This window comes from Trifolium pratense, linkage group LG4 (assembly GCF_020283565.1).
Source record: "Trifolium pratense cultivar HEN17-A07 linkage group LG4, ARS_RC_1.1, whole genome shotgun sequence".
In the NCBI taxonomy this organism is placed as follows: domain Eukaryota; kingdom Viridiplantae; phylum Streptophyta; class Magnoliopsida; order Fabales; family Fabaceae; genus Trifolium; species Trifolium pratense.
The window spans coordinates 37,500,436-37,519,926 of NC_060062.1; the positions used below are offsets into that span (position 1 = coordinate 37,500,436).

A 19,491-nucleotide genomic window follows, 5' to 3' on the forward strand; every position below is an offset into this window, starting at 1 on the left:
TGCCTCATACTTGTCAAAAATAAGAAAATTATATCTTTTCAAAACACTTTAAATCAACACGAACAATCTCCACCTTAATTGAAATGATAAATCTACTTTATTTATCATCACCACTAATCATAGTTCAAAGAGAACTATCATACTCCACCATATAAATAAAGATTATAATCACTTGAAGCTAAACCACTCCAACAATCTTTGCATTGTCTTGTCAGACAATCATTGTTCAAAAGAACTATCATACTAACCATAAGGAATATACTCCACTTAAAGCTAATATTTGTTCAAGCGTGCATAATCATGAGCTAAATTTTACATGAACACATGAAGAACATAAAACATATTTGAAGAGAAGCTAAAACATCCGGTCAAAAAATCTAGTCAGATTCTAGTTGGGAGTACTAGAATTTGAACCAAGTACTCAGAACCTGGAAAAGGTCAAATGTAACACCCCAAATCCGAAATTAATAATAATAATCTAATTTCTACACACTTGAACATTAGGGAAAATTTGATATAAAAAGTGCAACACGTCTCTCAACTTGAACATCAGGAAAAATTATTTAAACTAAAAAAGGTACTCCACAATCAATAATATCAAGAAAATATTAATTATTTAATTAATATGGAGAATACATAGTCCTCTGTCTTTTATTTAATTTAGTATCATCACTTTGTCAGGACAAACAACCATACAACCTTAAACATAGTATTACATATATTATATAGTGTGTATCATCACTTATTACATATATTTTTTCCACTATTAGTACATGAACCATACAACCTTAAATATAACAAAACGCTAATTAACATAACATATGAAAATTATATATAGATTACTACTCCATAGGTGGAGTAGGGACAAGGGGAAAGGGTGGATTAGGGATGTCTACAGGAATAGGTGCTGGAAATGGAGGAAAAGGAAATGATGGGATAGCTGGCATTGGAACATTTCGAAATGGAAAGGGTGGTAAAAATTGATTTGGATATACTTTTGTCTTTTCCATTTCATTATTCTTGTTTGGATCAACTTGATTTTCTACCTTTCTACCATCAATAATAGCTTCTTTCTCATCTAGTGGAATATTATTGAGTTGTCTAGTACCATTTATGATCATAACAAGGTTATTCATCAGAAGCAAACAAAACATAAAGATTAATGGATTGAAAGTCATTGGGTAAGATCTTTGAAAAACCATAGTGATATTGGTGATAGTCTAGAGAAGCTCTTGGATGTTGAATACGTGATATGTTGGAGGCATATATATATATAGAGAGAGAGAGGGGGGAAGAAGAGTGGTCAATTATATATGAAAATTGTAGATTATTAAAATGAGCTGGTCATCAAATCCACTAAAATATAGAATTTAAGTTTAATAATTTCAGTCCAATTTATTTTTTGGATTTTTTAGACATACGACAACGTTGAACTTTTAATGGCAAATTTGCCAACTATTTGAATCTCACAAGTTTCGAGAGACTAATTTGCGTTATGTTTTACGCCAAAAATAAATTAAATTATTAAGTTTTGTTTTTTAAAGCACTTACTCAAATACCGTGAAATTATTCACCAAAAATATCCAATTTATACTAAAAAAAAAAGGTATTGTCCCAAAAATATCACGAAAATTTATTTAATTATGTTTTTTAGAATACTAACACAATTACCGTGAAATTGTTGCAAATAGTATTAGATGAATCAATATTATTCTAACCAAAAACGTGCCTATGGTGAAATTGTATATAGTATTAGAACCAAAAATTAGTTGAACCAAAAATTAGTTGTTCCCGTGAGCTTAGCTCAATTGGTAGGGACATCGTATTATATGTGCAAGAGCCCGGATTCGAACTCGAGGCACTCCACTTATTCACCTTTAAGGTGGATTTTCTAGCCACAAAGCTAATTGACAAAAAAAAAAATCAAAAATTAGTTTCCAGATAGTGCAATTTATTTATTGAAAGAGAAATACTTGTTTGGGTATACACCTAAAAAGTATTTAACATACTCATAAATTATAATGATTAAAAAAAAGAACGAATTAAATAATGTATTTTGATATGTACAAAAAAAGAGTATATGTGCGCTCAAATTAAATACTATCATATAAAATGTTGACATAAAAGTTCCGTGAGTTTAGCTCAATTGGCACGGACATTGTATTATATATGCAGGGAGTTAGGGTTCGGATCTCGGTCGTCTCACTTATCCACATTAAAGTGAAATTTATAGCTACTAAGCTACTTGGCCAGAAAAAAAAATTGTCAGAAAAGAATCATACCATAGAAAATAAATTTGAGTATAAGTTGAGAGTAAACACATATCGCTATATATTGGAATGTTATAAAAATAGTTTTTTAGTCTGTAATATATTGGTTAGACTCACACACTATATAAACATAGAAAAAGGTTTTGTCAAAAAAAATGTAGAAAAAGGTAAGAATCTTATCAAAACATTTTTTTAGTATCTTATAATCCAAAGTTCGACCACAAAATAAGTAAAGTCTAGCCATGAATTGTTTTTAACAAAAATTAAACTTGGGCTCTCCCGAATAATTTTCGTCCTAAAGAGAGTTTTTCTTTTTGTGAACCTCCTAAAAAGAATTTATTAATCACTTTAACTCTATAACTTAATTTATCCAAGGATTTAATTGTAGAGGCATAGAAATATTGATAAGATATGCATACGATGATGACACTACCGAATATACATTAATTGACATGAGATGGTTGAAAAAAGTGTCACCGCTTCATTATATCATAGAATGCATATATGTTGTGGTTAGGAAGGAGGAGTAATTTCACAATTGTACAAGAAGTTCTTTTCACAATAAAATGTGTCTATTTTTTTCGAAGAAAATAAAAAGCGGTGTTATATTGATTTTGACAAAAAAAAAAAAAAAGGTGTTATATTGTTAAAGCTTAAATATACTTTTGTTCCTCTCTATTTTATTATTATTTAGTTATGATCCTTCAAGTCTCAATTATTTGATTTTAACCCATTAAATTTCATAATTGCTAAATTCTAGCGCTCAAAATTTCAATTGCTTAATTTTGACCAGTTTAATTATAGGGCGAATATTGTATAGTGTGAAATTAGTCTCGTTTCAAATATTACTAAATATTAAAGTTGGAAAATTTGGTTAAAAATACTTTTGTTTATAATTAATATATATAGTTATTTAATTTTTTCTTCAGTAAAAACTTATTTCTCATGTATAGTAGTTATTTAAATGTTTCATCAGCAAATAGTTGTTCCCCACGCATGATAGTTAATAAAATATTTCTCATGTATAGTAGTTATTTAAATTTTGCATCGTCAACAACTTGTTTCCCGTTTATATAATAATTAAAAAAAACTTTTCATTAGCAAAAACTTATTCCATGTGTGTAATACTAATAGTTAATTTAAAATTTTCATCAACAACAATTTAGTCATGATGTACAATAGTTAATTAAAAAATTTCAACAACAATAATTTGTTTCCCATGTATAGTAGTTATTTAAATTTTTATTAGCAACTACTTGTTCCTGCCGTGTATAATAGTTAATTTAAATTTTTATCAACAACATTTTGTCATGTGTATAATAGTTATTTTAAAATAAATTCCTGACGACAACTTGTCACATATATATAACAGTTATTTGAAAAAAATATGAGCGAAATTCATATTTAATTCATTCACTTTCAAAATAAGTTAACAGATTTCTAGTGTCTAAACATAATTGCAGAAAAAATATTCAAAATTTTGAATAATTTACATGGGTTGCTTGCTTAAAAACAAAGATTAAAAGTTGTGACGATAAATATTAGGGGACCGAAATTTATTGAAATTTTTCATGTGAAGTAAAATATAAACTTGAATGGTTTAACATTGCCTATGTATGAAAATATATTATTTATGTATTAATGTTAATGGTATATAATGGAATAACACAACAAAACAACACATGGCTAATTGTGATGCTATGAGGGTAGAAATGACATTTCCGTAGTATCTTGTTTTAATAAATTTATATGATTATATGATTTAATAGATTTTATATGATGTAAATTGAAATACATGATTTTCCACTAGGAGATATACATGCACACACAGGTGCACAGCTAAAGACTTCAATGAAAGTGCACTGCGAATTTTGTTTTGAATAAAGTGTTATAAGTGACCAAAGTAATTTCTTTTTTTACAATAAGACGCCAAGATTAGGCATACATGCTCCCAAAATTTTAAGGGTAAGTGACAAGACTAAATAGGGAAACACCTAAATAATTTATTTGTGTTTGTGTTTCTTTCAGCCACGCCAAATGATGCGTGCTAGGGCAAATTAAACGATACGTATGGCCTAAGCCGATCAACCACTTGAGCTACGCCTTAGTTGTTAGTAAGTTTGGTTTGCAGAGCTTATGTTGATTTCTTATGGGACAACATAAACCAAAATTTTTAGGCTATTCATTTTTTAACACAATAGAGCTGAACAAAGTTAAGAAATGGACTCGGATAACATCCGATGCAAATATAAAGTAAAAGCACAGTCTAGTTACAAATATGAGCAGACTAGCATTAGTTCAAGTCAAGTTGAAGAACAGTTTCCAATTTTTCATAATGGAAAAAACCCTAGCCCACGTTCAGAATTTAGGAGTATTCCAAAACATTCTTGGTACAAGCCTATCATGAATATAAATTTCTGAGTAAAAGCATCAGTCTTTCCTTAGGTCCATGAATTCCCGATGAATACCGCTGGCATTTAGGATGACAATTTCAACCTTATCCCCCTGTAAAAACATGCATACAAAGTAAGTTAAAAGTTTGTCCTATTGTAAAATGACAATTATGTAAAAGAACACAAACACTAAGTTAAAAGATTTGACCGTCCAAATCTTCTATAGTGTGAATGCGTGGTGGTAGATAATACAATTATGTATGTAAACAAACTTACAGTGTATATATCTCTCTCAGTTGCAGATGCAAAAACAGTTTTGACCAGATCAACTGCTTCTGTTTCAGACAGTGGAGTAACAGCGTCCTACAATAAGTCATATTTTAATGTAGAGGTGTTAGTCAAACAAGATTTAAAGCAGTACATATTTCAAGCAAGCACCAATTTACAAACATCACCTGGGCAGGTAAAAGGAGTGGACTTGGGGACTTCAATTGGTTATCAAGAAAAGGCATAATGAGCGTTGATCCGGAACCCTGAGAGCTATATCCCACCCTCTCGTAGGAACCAACAGCATCATATGTGAACACACATCCCTTTCCTATTTTAGGTTGAAATAGAAGATTGAGTTAGCAAATAAAAAAAAATGGGTCATGAACAAGAATAGAAAGGCAGAAAAAGCGTACCTTCGCTGTCGAGGCCGCCCAAAACGTTGAAAGAATAATATGGAAAGAAGCGCTTGTAATAAAGTGTGTTTGAAAGCAACTGAGCCATCGCAGGGCAACTCATTTGCTTGTTGTGTTGATGCTGATATGTCTGCATTCAAAATCAATATAATGTCATTCAGTCTTGTCAATTGTGGATTGCCGAAAATAAGTTTGCTCAAATTGTGCAGTGCTATAGCGCGGTTATAGCCACTATTTTACAGCAATTTATATTAAATAGCGTATCGCGGGAACAATAACAATTTGTTCAAATAACTATTACACTATAGTGCTACTATATCCGCTATATGACAACACTGATATCAAATCAACCAGAGGCTTTCGTTTGTTGTCAAGGTAAAGTTAAAACATGACAGCCACCAAAGGTACAAAACAATTCGAGTCAAACACCACAATATTAGAAAATTTCTAACCAACATCTAATCAGATTTTATACATTGATAAAAAAACTAAGTTTTAATAACTGGTCTTACTAGAATCATCAAATCAATCAAGCATGACAGAGGTTTTCTTTACAATTTTGGATATACCATTATATGTGAAGAGAAGAACAAAATTAGTGTCAAAACGATGAAAGTTATACAGACTATACAACAGATGAATCATCCAAAGGTTATGCAAAACAAAATAAAATTAGGAACATAATCTTGCTATAAAGTTGGGGTTAACTTCTATATAGTAAAATGGCAAAGACGACGGTAGACTAAAATAGTCCAGTAATTATAGGTAAAAGAAGATCTAAGATAATGATAGTCCGTAATGTTAAAATATAAATATAGAGGTGAATGATCAATCTCAATCCTTAAGATTTAATACACGGCAAGCATTATGTCATAATTGCTGTCAATTAATCAATGTAACTAACTCTCTATACTGAGAAAAGACTTAGTTATAGTGAGGATGTATCATATGAGAATGACAAAGTTATATGAGAATGATGAGAATGAATAGGAGTCGTTGGATTAAAAATGAAGGGCTTAGATTAAAATATGACTTAAATGACTCATTGTATGTAATCCAATCCTTCTTTCTCCACAGAAAAACACAGAACGGTTCCTCCTTCTCCTTTGTTGCCATCTCTCACCGGCAACCATCTCACTCCCGGCGACCCATCTCTCTCCGGCGGCCGTCTCTCACTCTCTACGCAAGATGTGCATATTCTCCTATTCCTCTTTTGATTTCTCTGCCAAAAATTCCCTTTTTTATGTGTTTCTATTTCAATAGTTCTAGATCTTAAAATAAAATAGTTTTGGACAAATCTACTTAAGATGATGATTTTGGCAAAGGATGGAAGATGTACAAAATGATTTCTTCTTCCACATATTCTTTCTTCTTTTGTTTTTCTTTCTTTTTTTCAATTTAAAATTTTCTGGATCTAGGAATTCTTTGATTATAATTTATGAGGGTGGTGTAAAATTGATATGAAAGATTATGTGAATGAAATTAGTTTTTTATGTGAATTAGATTGAAATTTGAAATTGCAACCCATATAATGAAGAAGAAGTGCGGGAGAGAGAGCAGGGAATGTAGCGAGAGAGAGAGAGAGAGGAGAGAGAGAGAGAGAGAGAGAGAGAGAGAGAGAGAGAGAGAGAGAGGGAGAGAAATTTGGCGGCCGGAAACAAGACGAACGCTGGAGATAGAGCAAGAAAAACGTCCGCCGAAATTGAGAAGAAGAAGGCGGCGACCGGAAAGCAGTTGTCGGCCGGAAAGGAGAAGGAACGGGAAAGACAATGGGAAGAAGAAGAAGAAACGCGGCTACTAGAAGAAGATGAAAGGGAAAATGAGTATAAAAGTAATAGTAATAGAGTAAGAGAGGCACCTAATGAGGTTTTTTAATCTTACCCATCCATTTTTGATCCAATGGCTATTATTTCATTCTCATATTCTCATATATCTTTACCATTCTCATAATATACATCCTCTAGTTATAGTTAAACTTGCTTATAGGGCTATCTGTTAGGAACCCGAGAATTGAGTTGAAAAAAGGATAAAAGAGAATAGAAGAGAAATCTATACTCCAAAAGTTTCCCCATCAATAGAGTCACTACTGTATTCACAATGTTCCTCTCTACCAATTGAGATCTATTTAAAGACTTCCTAATAGACTAAACATCCACATAACAAACTAACTGTTGGGTTTTAAGTGTGAGTGGTTAAGTCTCACATCGACTATGAATGGGAAGAATGTTGGATTTATAAGAGATGCGGCCCATTAACCTAATATGCCTTAAGGTTTTGGGTGGAGATGTGTCGTTTCCCTCTCTTGTGATCCTGGAGCATTTGACCCGATTTTTCTCCCGAACTCCCCAACACTAACCAACTAACAAATTGCTTCTCACACTCTTAACTACTCTTAACAAATTGCTTCTCCCATTAACACTATCATATTAAGGTTTATGGTTACCATCGATGGGATGGGAGTCTATAAATAAACCATTAATGCAAATATTCACAGATAAAGAGAATAAAAGGAACTTGAAAACATGCAAAGTTCTCATCCTCACTTTCCTAACTTAACCAAAAAAGATTTCCAATGAGTAATCAACATAGTGAAGCATCCAATTCCAGAGACAGAACCAAAACAAAAGGATATTAAACAAAGTACAAAGTTTTTCGCATACTAACTAAGCCATCCTAAAAAACATGTTTTATGTATTTTGATGTTAGAAGCATTGAGATTGAGACTCACCAAATGCCTAGCAGACAAAACCTTCTGCAAAGCCTTCACATCAGCTTGAAAACCAGAAGAAGCCATAACACACTTCTCAGCTCTGTCACAAAACAAAAAACATAAACCTCAACAACCTAGTCTACACATACACTTAACAATAACATCATCCTTAAACAACAACAACAAAAAACACAACTAAAAAAAAGTGTCCTTTATGATCTAGAAACTTTGCACCACTCAAAATTTGCAATAATAATAATAAAAAACAATTGGGTTTGAGCAAAATATAAAATTTTAAAATAAAAATAAAAAATTTAGATATGTGGGATGAGAAAGAACATACAAGTGTGAGATTTTGGAGTAATCACGAGTAAGGATGTTGTAACCGGTGGACATTCTGGTATCTGCTGCGATTACACAATAATCTGATCCAGCAATTGCAACACAAGATCTATATACAAATAATAATGATTAAATTAATTAAAACAAAAAAATAGTTGGTTGATTAAAGTGGAGAAGAAGAGAAAGAGAGAGTTAGCTACACACATACCCTCCATTGTTGTCATATGGAGACCAGTTGGCTTGTTGTTTGGTCATATTGAAATTGATGGAACTGATTGGAACTGTGAACAAGACGATTGAGGAGAAAAGAAAATTGTATTTTTTTTTTCGTGAAGAGAGGATGATATAGGTGGATTCTAAGGTGAGGGCTCAATTAAGTCCCTCACCGGTGAACCATTTATTTTAGCCATTAGATTAAATAAGTGTGCATGATATCATTAATTCTTATCACACTAAATTTTCTCTTTAAATTTACCTTCTTTCTCTCTCCCATAACATCTCACCCTTTCTCTGCCAACACAAAATTATCACGTTGTCTCACAGCCTTGACTCCATTTGTTCCACCACCACATACACATATGTACATATAAGTTTACACCAAAAGTTCCTGCCAAATCGTTTTCAAATTTGAGTGACCCCTTTCATCTTATGATCCCAATTGAAACATGTATGATTAGTTTATCAGAAAAACCCATAAATTAAAAAAAAGACACACATGGTTCTTCATTGCTTTCTCAATTCCTCTCATGTAATTTGTCATCAAAAACATTTGAATAACAGAAAATTAAAGTTTCTCAAAATATGTTGTTATGGGTACAATTAACATTTTTGAAGATAAAATTCAGTATCTTTTGTTACGGGTATAATAATTTTTTCTGATGATTTCTAAAAGTCAATTTCGGTATCTAAGACAATACAGTAATTTAAAGGAAAGAAGAATAATTTTTTTGTGATTTGGGAGAAGATAGTGATTTGGGGCTTACGGCGGTGGTGGGTTGGGAGTGAGAGGAAGAGAGATGAAACTTGAAAGAGTGAAGAATCTAGTGTAGTAGTGATTAATGATATCATGCACACTTATTTAATCCAATGGTCAAAGTGAGTGGTTCACGGGTGAGGGACTTAGTTGAACCCTCACCTTAGAATCCACCGGATGATATATATATATAGATAGTGATTTGTTTCTTGTTCGACAGGACAGAAACTCTCATATATTAAGAATATTTTTTTTTTGTTTTTTTATATGAGAATAATTAATTTTTCGTTGTTAAAAGAATAATTTTTAAATTTTAAATGATGTGGCACATTATTCAATGTATGTGTATAAAATCTTTATACTGATGATAAACAACAATTAAATTCTAAATAAAAAATAAAAGCCAACTTAAAAAAAAAACAGTTAGTAAAGTATTTTAACAACCGGACCGAAACGGCGGGTCCAACCGGTCTGACCGGAAACCGGAGATATAACTGGTTCGATTTGCTATTGGACTGCTCATGTAGTTAAACCGGTCAACATTTAATTAGACCGGTCAAGGCCACACCGGTTCAGTACAGTTCAATAATTAGTAATCACACACATTCTGCTTTTTATTTAAAAAAAAATTCCAAAATTGCCCTACTCATGATAGGGAGAGAAAATATCTACCTCCAATTTCATCAATTTAAAGCTAATACTGATGTCTCTACAAAAAAAAATTAATACTGATGATGAATGATATACATTTTTCCTCAAATTCATGAGTAGCAATCTCTAATTGGACATAAAAAAATGCTTAATTAGTAAAATGGTCCCTTAAAGATATTTTTGGTTTCACATTGGTCCCTTAAAGGAAAAAATGTCCGAATAGGTCTCTTAAAAAAAAATGTCTAAATAGCTCCCTTAAAGACATCTCTGTTAATCAGTTTGGTCCTATTCAGACCTTTTTTTAGGGACCAAACTAATTAACAGAGATGTCTTTAAGAGAGCTATTTAGACCTTTTTTTTCTTTAAGAGACCTATTCGGACCTTTTTTTCTTTAAGGGACCAATATGAAACCAAAAATGTTTTTAAGGGACCGTTTTACTAATTAAGCCTAAAAAAAATGTGAGAAATGAAGAAGCAACTAAATACTACTCAAATTAGATTATAATATTCACAAAAACTGAAATCAAACCTAACTCAGAAGAGGAAAATTGAAAATTCAAAGTTCAGAAAACTTACCCAATCAAACCCGAATTTGTGAACCTGGACAAACAATAAAACATTGCAAGAAAAGAAATTAGAATATGAAATCAAATCATGAAATAAGGAAGGGATTAAGATGCAGGTTGAAACCTTTCTATTTGAAGAAGCCACTGGAGGGAGATGTTCTTAAAACCGGTTGGAGGATTTGATTGAGAATAGAACTTAATTTTGCAAACATAAACAGAAAATTAGACATTCCAAATAAAAATCATATAATGAAATCAATGAGAAAGGAAATGACAGCGGCGAAGGTGTTGGTGGTGGTGAAGATATCAGAGAGGATGAGAGAGAGCTGATGAGAGAAGAATTGAAATCCATGAGAAAGAAAATGATTTATGATATTGAAGAGAGGGAGAATTTGAAATTGATTCCAACCTAGTTGAGGTTTTTGGATTTAGCCGGCAAATCTGCAATACGTGAAAGGGATAGCTCAAGGAAGGTCTTCTTGCTTCTTTGTTTTTTTGTTTGGCGTGAAGCTTTTCTTCTTTCAAGGACTAAGAATTGATGGGCCAGATTGTGTTGGACTTAATGTATTTGCCCCAAAATCGCAGAACAGAAGAGGAGGGAATAACAATTCAAAATATTTTTGAGAAGAAGTAAATTTTTTGGCATTTTGTCTAGCTATGATTTGCTCTACAGCGCTGTGAGCGTAACACTTAACAAAAATTACCTTATAGTTGTGTTGGATCTACGTAGTTTTAAGGATTTGAATTTATATAATTAACTTGTGAATTTATAATATTTTAATTTTTTTTAAATTTTTAGGTGTCCTGATTTTCTTAGAGATCGAGTTATCTGGTTCGATCTAGTTTAATACCTATATAGTTTCGTTATATTGACCGGTCTATTAAACTGAGTTATCCGATTTTATTCGATTTACTCATACGGTTTGACTAGTGATCCATCCGATGATTCGACCGATGAACGAATGACCCAACACCCTCACCGGTTTGATATCCGGTTCGGTTTTTAAAACATTACTTTTACCAGAAGAGGCCGCTAGTTTCTCCTTTCTGAAGCTTCTGCAACACACTCACGCGGTGCACTCCATCTTCCAGTTGCTTCCATGGATTCTCAAACAGCATTAGAGCTCGTAAAAACTGGCGCTACCCTGCTCTTCCTCGATGTTCCTCAGCACACCCTTGTTGCCATCGATACTCAGGTAAACAATATTTTTTTTTTCTCCAATAGTATTACAAAAATTCTTTTTGTTCACAAAAAACTCTTATTGAATAGGTTATACACCTACCCTTTTGCCATTCTTGTTGATTAGCAAGTTTTTGTTCTGTTTTTTTTTTCCCTTTAAAAGTTGTTATAATGTGAAAATTAAGTGAATTTTGAAGCTTGTTGTATAAAAAATCAACCTTTATTGATGTTTTCATGTTTCAAATTCGTTTCAAACTGATAATATAATGTTTCTTTATAGATGTTCTTTGTTGGACCTGCTTTTAAGGGTATTAAGATGATTCCTCCGGGTACTCATTTTGTTTACTATAGTTCATCAACCAGGTTTGATCATTCTGCTTAATTATAATTCTTGTTATTCCTTTATTTCTGAATGAGAAAATGTTAGGAATATGCTCCCTATTGTCCTCTAGTATTTTAGGCCCTGTTTGGATAAACTGTTTAATTAAACCTCTATCGTATAAGTGCTTACGTATAAGCTATTCTTATGTCAAAAGATAACATAAGTCAAATAGTTTTTATATAAGTTGTAAGCTGTTTTCGTAAGCTATCTTGGATAGCTTTTGAAAATAAGCTCACAAGCTCCCTCAAATCGTCTCACAAGTGTTTATGTCAGTAGATTAGCTTAAATAAGTCACTTCAGAAAGAACCTTAAAGAAACTCAAACGCGTCCCTCTAAATCATGTGGCTCTCATTTTCTTTTTGCCAAGATTCGTTCCTAAATTGGGTGGGTGGGATCCATGTAAATCTCACCGAATAACTGAGAGTGTGTTTGAAAGGGTATGTTAGAGAGTTATGCAATATACTCCCTCCGGCCTTAATTATAAGTAATTATTCACTTTTCATATTCATTAAATAACAGATGTATATGGTCTTTATTATAGACTAAAATACTAAATACATAAGTTATTCAATGAATGTGAAAAGTGAAAATTTGCATATAATTACGGCCGGAGGGAGTATGCAAGAGTGTTTCTAGCGCCACTCAATTCGTATCACAATCCTGCTGATTTATGTGGTGTCCTATATTTGAATAAAGACAGACAAACATTTAAGAGTGGTAGGTTTTTTTTAGTATTGCGACGGACGAGTATTTCCTAGTCTTCTTTTGGCATTTATTTATTTTCTAAGAGTGTTAATCTTGTATGATGTGGTACGTTTTTGTGAAATAACTTTGGATCAAACCATTGTTTATATGAGTTGCTAGAATAAGTGCTGTTTATTTTAAAAAGTATATTTTTGATGGTTTGATGTATTGTTGTTTATTTTCATTTTCTTTTTGGCTTCCTGCAGAGATGGAAAGGAGTTTTCACCGATTATTGGATTCTTCATTGATGTTAGCCCTTCAGAGGTCTGAAAATTAGTAACCAAATATCTCCCTAACCTTTACGTTTTATGGTTTATGTTAAAATGTGTTTATGGAAATTTCTATTCATATTTATTTTTCACTATTGTGTCTTGATATATTCTCTGGTAAATCAATTCATGTGACTTTGTTTCTGTTTAGCCTCACAGAAATGTTGGTGATATGCACAAAAAGTGAAAGATTCAAAAAATGATTTAGTTTTGAATATCAATCTAGAACTATCATTAATAGATAATAATGAAAGCAAAGTAGTTCCTGTTTATAGAGCTAGAAGTTGTCCTGTGACTAAGCCCCCTAAACCAAAGCTTGACTTGGATATTGTGCTCTCTACTTGTTTCCCTTTTTGCATTTGAGAGCGTGTGCGTACATACATGCAGAAATTAGAAAAGGGATCTTGGATTCATCAACCCTTCATTTGCTGAATTACGACTGAGTAGTTCCATTGAATTTGTCATTTGGCTACTACTGAGAGTTTATCAGTACCACAACATTCAAAATATTAACTTTGTAGTACCGCTCCATTACAATGTCATCTTGTCTGTGGTAGATCCTTTTTCATCTTGCAATAAAAGGAGTATTAAAATCTTGTATGGATGAGTTGACTGATTTGGGAAAATATTTGACATTTGCGACCAATTTATCTCTTCCTTCATCTTAACTTTTAGGCTTTGTATGCGAGTTGGTTTTTGGAGGGGAGCGAAGAGCTTACTTTTCTTATTTAAATTAAGAACACTATAAATGAGTGACATTTGCAACATAAATATCTTTTCATTGCTCATTACTTTTACATGATGCACCAACAATCATGACAATGATGTTCAACTTGATAAAAACTAATGGACATGAATATCTTCCTTAGATGCAACAACTAATGCCAATTGCAAACGATATGCAAAACATTGAACATAATAAGCATAGGGGCATGCATTTCAAATCAAAGCTAATATGATAGAATTTCTGCAGCTCGATGCCATTATAGTAATGCTATATTTTAACCAACTTAATGATGGCTAAAATGATATCTGAACTTGCTTGATCAATGTTAACCAATGCTCATTTGTTTGAACCTGTTTGTGTTCTGGACATTTTTTTTTTTAAGAATGTAATTGCATTTAAAGTAATAATAAAATTTGTATACTTAAAAGTATTTTTTTGGTCTCTTTGCCATGCAGGTAATTGTTCGTAAATGGGACCAACAAGAGGAAAGGCTAGTCAAAGTATCCGAGGAAGAGGTATTCATTTATTTAAATTTTCTAAAACATATATGATAGTCAAATTGTGAAACCATCATGATTCATATAATTTACATTATGTTAGTCAAGTTCTTGTTAGTATTTGGGAAAAATTTGTTTTAAGTTGATTTCTGCTTCATAAAATGTGGGGAAGTCCTTAATATTCCATCGACTCAGTGCTCATTTGCCTTCGAGTTCAAATATCTGGAAACCACTTAATGAGCAATCACATTTTCTGCTTTTATTTTATTGAACACCAATTAAATTAAATACGACAAACTGTAAGGGAGGTTAACAATGTCCTGATCTGCCTGATCAGTTCAACCAATCACTTTTTCCGATCTCCCTTTATCAAATATTTGTATTTTCATGCAATTTAAAAAAACTTTATTGATTCTGTTCCTTTTTGATATTGTTGAACGAAAGATAATATAGTGTTTGATATTCTTATTTGTATATTCCCTACATGATTTTACTTGCAACTTCTTTCTTTCTCCGTTCACTTCTCTTCTTTGAGTTATTTGTATCATAATATTTCTATATTACTCTCTTTTTTTGGCTTTCAAAGTTGCATTTAGTTCCATATGTGCTTCAGTCGTTAGAAAATTCATGATTCATCTAGAGGTAAATAAGAAATGTTGGCTTAAATGATTATATTTTACAGTCTATATGTCGAGTTTTATGCCCTTTATTCTTCAATCTATGGTATATATTTATTTTCTCTGCTTTTCCTTTAGGAAGGAAGATATAGTCAGGCTGTAAAAAATATGGAATTTGACCAACATCTCGGGCCTTACAATCATAGCGATTATGAAGATTGGAAGCGATTATCTAATTTCGTTACAAAGAGCATCATCGAACGGCATGGTATGCTATTTGCTTGAGTGAGGTGTCCTTTGTACTAAATTGTTTGCTGATATTGTATTGTTGTTAATTTTGAGCAGAGCCTATCGGAGGAGAAATCAGTGTTGATTGCGAAAATGATATGTTTAGAAACACTCCTAAAACATCAATGGAGGAAGCACTAGACAAGCAGCTAAAGATTGGTAATTCTGCAACGTCTGTTGGCACAAACCAGAGAAAAGGATGTTATTATACCTCGATTCCACGTGTTGTAAAACGCAAGGGGATCACTGCACAGGAACTTACTTCTTTGAATCATGACAAGGTAGGCATACACATCCTATTGAATATTTGGTTCCAAAAAGTCATTGTGAGAAAAGAGTTTTGAAATAAAAAACCTTACATTATTGAAACAAGTTATGACATGTCCATAAGTTGTTTTCAGTTTATTTTCATAAGTTCTCCGTGATAGCTTATGAAAACAACTTAACTTTATTTTATCTTTTGTTAAAGAAATAGCTTATACAAAAGCACTTATATGTAGTGCTTATGCTATAAGCGCTTAATTATACTCTTCATCCAAACAGAGCCTTAGCCTGTTGCTTTTTGCTGATATGTGCTCATGTTTTATGTTGACCTTCTCAGACACAATTGCTAGAAACTCTTCTGGCAAAAGATTATGGAGGTTCTGAAGAATTGCTCCTCGGAGAACTGCAGTTTGCATTTATTGCCTTTTTGGTATGGTCAAAAAAACATGGTTTCTAGATAAATTTGTTAGTCTTGTTGAATCCACTATGACATTTTGCAATGCTGCAGATGGGTCAGTCTCTAGAAGCGTTTCTGCAGTGGAAATCTTTGGTTAGCCTGCTGTTTGGCTGCACTGAAGCAGTAAGTATATTTTTTCAGGCATATCTGGTTTGAATAATGCGTGCATAGATTGTTAGACTTTAAATTTTATTTTTTTTCATTTTGTACGTTGAAAATGGTTCATTTAGATATAATAGCATCACTTGTTTATCAACATTTTTGGAGACGTATAAGATGCACACAACATACATAACTGTTGCATGATTACCATTATAATTATCAATTGTCATTGATTAGCTATTCAATTTACTTAGAAGTGAGTCATTAGTATTCAGTTTTTTATGATTGTTAAACCGGTTCATGGGGCGATGGGGTATTGATTAGCAATTAAGCATTAAGTAAAGTGGTTCCGTGGCATTTGCTTACAGTTCAATGGTTACTTGTGTTTTCATGTGTGTTTTGTTAGTCGATGGTTTTGTCTATGCATCTGGCTTTTGTTCTTCTTCTGGTGTTTAAAGACGGTCAGTAGATTTGTAATGATAAGAGACGTAATTTTCTTCCTTTTTATGTAGAGTTCTGCAATATATTTTTTATATGAACAATTATCACTTCTTAGGACATTTTATGGTGGTAGGGCCTAGGTTATGGATAGAAGGCACTTACTGATTATGGTAAGATGCATGATATTTGATAACTTAGGTTCTAATCAGCTTTAAATTGTATTATTTCATTAATAAATATTTTGATATTATATTTAAATGACTTTATGTAATCTTTTGCAGCCTTTCCACACACGAACTCGGTTATTCACCAAGGTAAGCTTTAACAATGTATTACTGTTTTTTTCTTTTATGTGCAAACAATGGCATTATTACATGTTTTGCTATTAATTCATCCTTCATTGTAATAATTGTGAATGTAGTATGGGAACAAAAGGTAGCTAAATCTGAATTAAAAGAATAAGCTACATTAAGAACATTTTGATTGTATGATTTAGATTTTAGAGTATAATTTTGGAGTTGTCAAACTCATTTAAATGATGAAAATCGGAACTTTCACCTTCACATACTTTTCTTGCCATGATTTAATATTTTTTACCTTAACTATTTGTAATGTAAGCTCAGTTAATGTTTTTATACGTGAATAGGCTCTTTATATTGGCCAACAACAACTATCTCTCTTGTTTGCTGCTCTTTTTGTCTCACCACCACCAAACTGATACTTTATATTTCGTTGATTCTTGTAGTTCATAAAAGTCATCTATTATCAACTAAAATACGGATTACAGAAAGATCGCAAGGATGATACAGGACCACCATTGTTGGATGATTCTTGGCTTTCTACCGATAGCTTTTTGCACTATCTTTGTAAGGTATTTAATTATGAACTAGATACTCAAATGCATAATTTCTATTATTTAGCTTTCTTATCTAAAGGAAATATATTGGCGCTTAATTTGACCAGTTATGGATTTCAAGATCTTGAAAAGGACAGTTCATATTTTGAACACTTCGAATCAGTTGCTCGAAGTCTCGTGCTTTTCAACTAATACTGATTAGAATTTGTATCTTATTTTCATTATGGATATTTCAAGTTGTTTTGGAATTGCAGGACTTCTTTTCGTTGGTGTTAGATGGATCAGTTGTTGATGGAGATATTTTAAAATGGGTATGACCTTTGAACCTATGTCTTCATATTTTGCCATCGCCTATGCTTCTCTTTGTTTTCTATGCTTTCAAATTTGTCGCAGACATGCATCGTTTTCTTCTAGCTGCAATGTACGAACTATTTGTCAAGAGGAAATGTTGAATTGTAATCTTCCTCTCCTTGCAGACAAGGAAATTTAAGGAGCTATTAGAGAATAGTCTAGGGTGGGAGTTTCAGCAGAACAGTGCTGTCGATGGTTTGTATTTTGATGAGAATGACGAGGTCAGTGTGTACTAGTTACTCCATCCGTCGCTAATCTTTATTCTTTTAAGCTTTTCATTTTTGTCTCAACTTTGGTTGTTATAGAAAACCTAGATAGAATAAATGACATTTTTCCCTTTGTACCCTTATGAAAAATCAAAAGCATACATTAAACAAATTTTACTTTTATTAAATGAATTAAGGGTGAAAAGGTCTATACTTATCTAAATTTATTATTTTTTAATATTTGTGTTCAAACTTTAAGGCTATGTTTGCGAGTTGGTTTTTGAAGGGTTTTCGAGGGCTAAGTCTATATTTTGATATTTAGTTAATATTTTAACCTGATTGAAAAATGAACATGATAAATGATCACATAATACTTCAACCACACTTGGACATTTTAAAAATATTTTATAGTGTTCTTAATCTAAAAAAGAAAAACCAACTCGCAAACAAAGCCAAGGACCAAAGATTAGGGAATGAGGGAGTACTTTACTGTGTTCGGTATGAAAATTTGTGTTCATGAACGTTAATCAATCATCTTATTCGTTGTTCATTTTGCAGTTTGCTCCTGTAGTTGAGATGTTAGATGATGAAGCTCATGCAGTGTAGAAATGTGGATCATGTAATTTCTTCGCTATAAAAGGGTGTTTCCGAGGATCAAAATCTCGAGTCTTTTGCCACTTTGCACGACCTTTAGCCACCTAGTGTGATAGACAACCCTTGATTCACATTGTGAAATACAACATATGTAAATCCATGTTAGCAAAATGTAGAAAATGAGTTTCTAGTTTACACCAGAATAGAAGATCATTATATTTTGCGATATCATTATTTGTATCTGCATCTATAATAGAGATTGAGTTTGATTTCATAAGTAAAATGATCCAAAACAAGAAAGAACCATTTATTAATAGAGTTGATTAAGGATGAGGATATGAAAACAAGAGGTAGAATGTAAAGGATTAAACCCTTTTTTTCTCCTTACACTACATTATATGCCTCATGTTCACTCCCTTCCACGCACCTCTAATTCCATGTGATTTATGAAACACCTAACACAGTCACATAGACCAAACACGACACAGACACATACACATCGACATCAATAAAAAAATGAATTAATTGAATGTAATCACATGTGGTGCTTTCATACACCGAATGTGTCTTCCGTAACTGTGGTTTAAAAGATTGTTTTGCATTTTGGTTTTGAAATGTGCTTTTTTGTTTTGAAATGTTTGAATCTCTGAACCATATGTTCTTTTCCTATTCAAAAAACAAATATGGGAGGGCATTATTAGGTAGATAGGTGGGGGAAATGAGGGAGTCCCAACACTTTCTTAAGTTTGGAGATCGAAGATTTTCTAAAGCTAAAATTTAAAAGGTGATAGTCTGATAGATGAAATTAAAACGTTAGGTCGGTGATTAGTTTTTAGTGTGGGTAATAGGGTGAGAATTAAACCATGACCTCCTTATCACGTCATTCCTTAACTTACTCACATACCAAACCATCCTTATAACTCTCACT

At 32.2% G+C, this 19,491-nt stretch overlaps 2 protein-coding genes across 2 annotated transcripts; one reads left to right on the forward strand and one right to left on the reverse strand.

Moving 5' to 3' along the window:
- Positions 1 to 4,483: 4,483 nt before the first annotated feature.
- Positions 4,484 to 8,743, reverse strand: LOC123921796 (proteasome subunit beta type-1). Its single transcript, XM_045974474.1, has 7 exons — positions 8,607 to 8,743; positions 8,400 to 8,507; positions 8,075 to 8,156; positions 5,347 to 5,476; positions 5,119 to 5,261; positions 4,940 to 5,026; positions 4,484 to 4,775 (listed from the first exon to the last, which is right to left on the reverse strand). The coding sequence occupies exons 1-7, from the start codon at positions 8,651 to 8,653 to the stop codon at positions 4,701 to 4,703; spliced, it is 672 nt and encodes a 223-aa protein (XP_045830430.1). The 5' UTR covers positions 8,654 to 8,743; the 3' UTR covers positions 4,484 to 4,700.
- Positions 8,744 to 11,605: 2,862 nt separating this feature from the next.
- LOC123923605 (protein AAR2 homolog) lies at positions 11,606 to 18,955 on the forward strand. The gene is made up of 13 exons (XM_045976296.1): positions 11,606 to 11,784; positions 12,049 to 12,131; positions 13,101 to 13,158; positions 14,346 to 14,405; positions 15,143 to 15,272; positions 15,350 to 15,573; positions 15,894 to 15,986; positions 16,065 to 16,136; positions 16,838 to 16,870; positions 17,302 to 17,427; positions 17,667 to 17,723; positions 17,889 to 17,984; positions 18,528 to 18,955. Exons 1-13 carry the CDS (start codon positions 11,689 to 11,691, stop codon positions 18,573 to 18,575), a joined length of 1,176 nt encoding a protein of 391 aa, XP_045832252.1. The 5' UTR covers positions 11,606 to 11,688; the 3' UTR covers positions 18,576 to 18,955.
- Positions 18,956 to 19,491: the final 536 nt, after the last annotated feature.

What these genes read in the sequence shown, in the direction of transcription:
- LOC123921796 (XM_045974474.1), bottom strand. Translation starts at nt 8,653, where the DNA reads ATGACCAAACAACAAGCCAACTGGTCTCCATATGACAACAATGGAGG. An exon ending in TACTCCAAAATCTCACACTT is followed by an intron (nt 8,157 to 8,399) that starts GTATGTTCTTTC and finishes GTTTTGTGACAG; the next exon opens with AGCTGAGAAGTGTGTTATGG. An exon ending in TTTTGTCTGCTAGGCATTTG is followed by an intron (nt 5,477 to 8,074) that starts GTGAGTCTCAAT and finishes TTTTGAATGCAG; the next exon opens with ACATATCAGCATCAACACAA.
- LOC123923605 (XM_045976296.1), top strand. Translation starts at nt 11,689, where the DNA reads ATGGATTCTCAAACAGCATTAGAGCTCGTAAAAACTGGCGCTACCCTG. An exon ending in GAACTCGGTTATTCACCAAG is followed by an intron (nt 16,871 to 17,301) that starts GTAAGCTTTAAC and finishes TGATTCTTGTAG; the next exon opens with TTCATAAAAGTCATCTATTA. An exon ending in ATGGAGATATTTTAAAATGG is followed by an intron (nt 17,724 to 17,888) that starts GTATGACCTTTG and finishes CTCTCCTTGCAG; the next exon opens with ACAAGGAAATTTAAGGAGCT.